Genomic DNA, 6000 nt, shown 5'->3' with positions numbered 1-6000 from the left:
AACTTTCCATTTCATAAATTTAAAATCCCTTTATTTTTCGTGAATTTTTCAAGAAATTTAAGATTTTTTTTTTAAAGTTTCCGCAACTTGCACATCACTAATTAAACATGTCCACGACGCAGTGCCAACTTGGGTAGCAATAAGTACTAGCAATTAATATCCTTCTCTGTAGACTCTAAAAACCCCAAAAATCAATTTGTTACTATCGGAAATGTCTTGTGATTTTCACAGAAGAGGCTTTGTCAGAGAACAAAGTAAATGTTAGCTCGCAGTTTTCCGGCTCTCGATCATAGAGCTGTGACTTGTAAGTATTATTACTTACTTACGTGTTAAATTGTTTTTTTTTTTATGTTTTAGCAGTCTTCGTGTAACATATTATTGAACATGCCTGTACCTATGAACATTTTCAAAAATTGGGACCCAAAATTAGTGAAAGTTGTTTTCACAAAAATTAACTCGATGTCAGTTTTGTGACGAGAGTTAAGAATAAAATTTCAATCAAAAAATATTGCTTTTGTGTTAATTTGTTAATTACGTAAACAATAAGCAATAGTTTACATTTATAATATGAACAAAGTTGACTTTTAGACAAATTTTATTCCTAATTGTCGTCACAAAACTGACATCGAGTTAATCTTTGTTAACAACTGTCACAAATTTTGCGAATATTTAGGGAGCAAAATGTAGACTACGAGTACGATTTGTATGGAGAAGCAATCATCCACTTATTTTTTTTTAAATTATAGGTTTTTCGTCACTTCCAACTTTCATCTATCTAAACCAGACGTGCAGACGTGCAGATGCACCGGGCCCAGGATCGAGTGGCGTGGAGACAACTGGTGAAGAGCATCCACATTCGTCACGTCCCTCAGCCATGAGGATACGACAAAGAAGAAGAAGAAACCAGACGTACGCTAACTGACTGAAATATTATGTACATATCGTCACTACTTTTAAAAAAACTTGTATCTTCGTCTGTCAATGAAAAGAAAATTGTAGTAAGTATGTATGGAATGCATATAGACTTACTGCGTTTTAAGTTTTAACTTTGAGGAACACCGTGAGATACGAGATTTTTTAAAAGTAGTGACGATATTTGGGTGTTTTTCAAAATAAATCTCGAATATCGAATTTCACCAGATCTGGACGTGTTTAGGCTCATTCTTCTCAGAATCACGAGCTGATTCGATCCTGACGATAAAAAAATGTGTCCCAAATTTTTCATACCAAATTCGAGTTTCAATACGTCACGCACGAAGAGAGAAAAAAAATAAGGACACATTTTTTTATCGTCAGGATCGAATCAGCTCGTGATTCTGAGAAGAATGAGCCCAGACACGTCTAGATCTGGTGAAATTCGATATTCGAGAGTTATTTTGAAAAACGCCCATTTATATCAATTTACATTTAAGTAAATTCAAATTCGATATGAATACAGCAATATTAAATTAAACCATTTCAAAAATAATAGACAAAAGACACTGTTCAGTTGTTATCATTTCCAAGGTAAAATCAATTCAAATGGTTGTTACCTTCTACAGGAAAATATACCTCTAAAAAGGTCATTGCCTCCCTCTCAATCAACTCAACCCCCCATAACCCAAATAAAATACGTTGGTAATTATGACATCAATTTATTTCAACCCCTTCGCACAATGTTTGTAAAAGTAATTCAATATAAGCTTATTTCGAGTTCCCAATCGAAATTGATTGGCAATTCTGGCAATTAGGATACAAAATCATGGAGTAACGTACAGTGAACCCCAAGGCCACTCTACAACCATGTCAAAATGAGAAGCAGTAAGAGATTTCTTACAACCTAATTTATAACGTCACTGTGACATAGTTCTACAGTGGCCTAAGGTTCCAATTGGTTGACTGTACACTTGTTCAAATACAGTCTACTTTTTATTTTTATTAATGTGAGTTAAGAAGCGAAATACAAAAAAAATACAAATTTTGGAGAAAAGTCTTATCAAAATTATTTTTAGAAAGATTTGAATGTGGTGTTGATAAGTTAAGTATCTTCACACCCACTTTTTGATAATTCACTGTGGAAATAAAGTCTGACTAGAAATATAAGACCACGCGCCACGTTGCGGAATTTCATCACAACAATTTTCTTCATGCTGAACTGTCATCGCATACATCAGAATAACAGCGAGCGCTCTGTTAAGACGATACGGTAGGGGTCAATTCTCCGTACAAACGCTCTCGACTGTTTCCTCCCTAGTTTTTGAAGATTGAGCAATGATTTTTTCAACACAGATTGTTATTATTTTTATCTGTGTCGGACCGTTTTGATATTTTTGATATTCTGCTTTTTAAAGACTCTAGAGCCAATCAAAAATTTCCAAAAACGGCCTTTTTCATTGTGGCGCAAAAAAAGGTGTGATACTCAAGATTGGTAACAAACAACTAACCAAAAAATTTAAACGGTCCGACATAGATTATTTCATTGTTATTCAGATTCACAAATTTCGTTGCGATTGATTAAGTTTTGAAGGAGGAAAGAGTCGAGAGCGGAACCTCGATTTTAAAGATTTTTTTGAAATATCTTTTGACTGAGTTGTTCTTAATGGACAATTTTTTTTCGATAAATCTAGTTAATAACACTTGTATATTTAACTAAAATTCCCAAGTTTAAAGGTCTCTTAACAAGAATCATATATTTCTGGCCAGGTTTTAAATAAAAATATTGCATTCCTTCTGTGTGCCCTGACAAAGTCGGTGCACAGTTAGTTTGGCTCAACAATATCTAGTTAAGATATAAGTTTGTGTCTTTAACAAATGGCAAGTTGTCGTGATTGTCGTGACTTGTCGTGTCGTGTCGTGTCGTGACTTTTCACAATTACAAATTGGAACGAAGGAGATACTTAATGGCTAAGTAATAAAATTTAATTGAGATCAACGACATATAATATATTATGTAATATATAAAAGTACTAACTATTAACAATAACTACACTGCTCAGTCCTGTAAAATTCTATTATTTTTAGAATTAGAATGTTCCAGATATATATGTATAACTTTTAAATGCTCGGACAATATTTAATGACTTTCAAATTAATATTAAACCTTAAATATTTGTGTTTTGTGAAAAAGCATTCATCAATTAGGCACCTATTTATTCCAATTAAAACTTGGCGTTACATATAAATTATGCCAGAGCCAAATTCTTTGATATTGTAGGATTTATTTACAAACGTATGGAGTAATTTAAAGTATTTTATGATTCATATTAATGATATGGTTTTGTCCAGCATTAGCAGCACAGTGGTCATTAAAACTAACATATAATTATACTTTATGATATCACACAAACTTTGGTAGACGCAATATATACAGGTAAATACATTATTTTGGCTAGATTGAATAGCCATCTATAGCCCAACAATACAAGAAAATAGTGAAAAATGTACAGTAAAATTAGATTTCTTATTTTACAAATATTTGATGCTGGACAGCCACCATCAGATACATGTATGTGAGTGTCAGAGGCGCGCAAAAATATCTAAACACGCCTTGTCGCCTCGAAAATGGGCATTTTCAGAATTTGGGTCCCCCAAATTAGCGTAATTTAACAAAAATTAACTGGATGTCAGTTTTGTGACGACAATTAAGCATAAAATCCGTCTAAAAATTAACTTTTTTCACATTCTAAATGTAGATTATCGCTTTAAATTTATGTATTTAATAGAAAATAGTACATTACGATACAAGTGCGTAAAAAAGGAAGTTCGAAACGAGTGGCGATAAGTTAAAACACGACCTATAAAAAAAAAAAAGCCATTTATTCTAAGAACAAATTAAATTATTTTCATAGAAAATTTTTTAACTTGTATTTTTTAAGTAGTAACACTACTATTAAGCGGTAAGCGGAGTACGCTGGTTCGATTCCAGCTCGGAGCACTGGAGGCCTTGGTCACTTTTTCTTTGTATATGACATTTATTTAATGTTTAAGCCATTTATTCATCTTTTTTTTTTTACATGTCTTGTGTTCTTGTCTGTTGTTCTTCTTCTGATGAACCCCTCATTGGGTGAAGGCCTCCTCCATCTCTTTCCAGGTGTCCCTATCTAGGGCTAGCGTCATCCACTGTTTCCCTGCTGCCTGGGTTACATCGTCAGCCCATCGTCTGTTTGGGCGACCTTCGCGCCCTAAGGGAGTGTTATAAATCGACACGAGTTGCGAATTTCCTTTTCGCACGTGTATCGTACGACGTTTTTCGGTACAGATGAGCTTCCGAAGTTTCGACCTGGCATATAATGAACCACTTCTCGCACTAGTGCGTAAAAAAACACCATCTGTACTGAAAACAATATTTTTATTGAAATTTCATGCTTAGTTATCGTCACACTGACAGTGAGTTAATTTTTGTTGACAACTTTCGTTAATTGGCCCAAATTCTGTAAATGCCCCAATAGAGGCGTGTTCAGATACGTGTATGTATTTACATGCGACTGTACCATACTATATATTATATATGTTCGACTTGAGAATATATTATTTGGTTAATGTGGTTCCAAAAAAATAACTTTATATATCTACCTACTCTAAACAGTTCTTATATACTCAAAGTAATTCGTTTCTTTTCTTTTATACCTTTTTTCATATGATCGATAAACTCCCAGCGTTTTCTTTCATATATGAAGATCATACCACAATTAAAATTATTATTAAAGCTAATCCAAAACAAACTATAATATCATACAAAATCTACCTTAGCTAAAACTAATTCATAAAGTGCTAACCAGTTCCAAGCTTTCGTTGATAAGATTCTGCGCGCTCTCCTCAGTCCCGTCCATATCTCTGTCTTCCACATCATAATCTAATAGCGTGTATTCTGTTCTGATACTGCTACTATCTTCGCTGTCGTTAACGTTAAAATATGTGACTGTGGCATAGCAGACCGGTGCTCTAGCCGGGCTACTTCTAGCCGACTCATATGCTGAATCAGATCGCGCGCAGTTGTATCCACATTCGTAGCTCCTTAAGCTCTCGTTTCGTGAACTGTCGTAGCTATTGCAGCTGCTGTATCCATCGATGCTTTCGCTAGGGATGCGGAGAGGTGGCAGGGAAGCTCTGCAAGGGCAGTAGCGTTGGATGTCGATCTCTGAGCGAGCGTCGACGGTGCCGGAGTATGATGGTGAGCGGACAAGGGGCGAGATGCGGTTGCGGGCGCTCTTGCGGCTTTTGCTTCTTTTGAACAGCTTGAAAGCCTGGAACAAGGAAAAATGGAGTTTAATAATTGCACAATAAAAAAACCTATTAAGTAATTTTTATACTAAGAGAAGGAACTTTATGCAAGTCATTGATTTTCACGTAATTTTTATATCTTACGTTGAAGAAATTTTACCAGTAAATTTTGCAAACTATGTACCTATATTCAGCGGAATATAGAAATCGGGATAAGTTTGAAGAGTGAATTATATTATAATGTAGACAGACAATAGCATCTTAGTAAGTAATGAAGTATCTTAGAACAAGTCGTGCGTAGGAAAACCATGAAACTTTATAACGAGTTAGGTGTAATAGGAACTACCGTTTGTAGGTTATCGTAGGTAGGTAGTAAAACTAAGTTTGTTAGAGTTTCTCATATTAACTACGTTCATGAAACCTGCCTTAAACGAAGTTAGAGGTACTTTAGACATAATTCAGATATTAAAACTCTTTTCCATTACACGCTAACTATACTAGGACCCTGCACCTACTTAATCTTTCGGTTTAGCCCATGGTTGACTGGTAGAGAATGCCATCTGGCATTAAGTCCGCCATTTGTACTTTTTTATATTGTGCAATAAAGTTTAAATAAATAAATAAATAAATAAATAAAACATAAGTTAAGCAACTACTTCGCACATTGTATTCGTATCAAACGTAATCTGTACCTAATAAATTTTTGCGTTACTGAAAATAAAAATGTTTAAGCCTCAAGAAATTTATAAAGGATTTAATTATCGTTGATTTTTTTTGAAGTGTAAAAGTAATTAATAGCTA

The 6000-nt window shown here is 34.2% G+C and overlaps 1 protein-coding gene across 1 annotated transcript in view; it reads right to left on the bottom strand.

The window, feature by feature from the left end:
- Positions 1-4020: 4020 nt before the first annotated feature.
- The window catches only part of LOC125225662, a 61364-nt gene continuing 59384 nt past the window's right edge, over positions 4021-6000 (bottom strand). The window contains exon 2 of the mRNA XM_048129478.1: positions 4021-5222. Within this exon, the coding sequence (XP_047985435.1) occupies positions 4740-5222 (483 nt within the window). The 3' untranslated portion in view covers positions 4021-4739. The remainder of the gene's footprint in view (positions 5223-6000) is intronic.

This window comes from Leguminivora glycinivorella, chromosome 4 (assembly GCF_023078275.1).
Source record: "Leguminivora glycinivorella isolate SPB_JAAS2020 chromosome 4, LegGlyc_1.1, whole genome shotgun sequence".
NCBI classification, from domain to species: Eukaryota; Metazoa; Arthropoda; class Insecta; order Lepidoptera; family Tortricidae; genus Leguminivora; species Leguminivora glycinivorella.
This window is presented reverse-complemented; position numbering and strand designations above follow the sequence as displayed.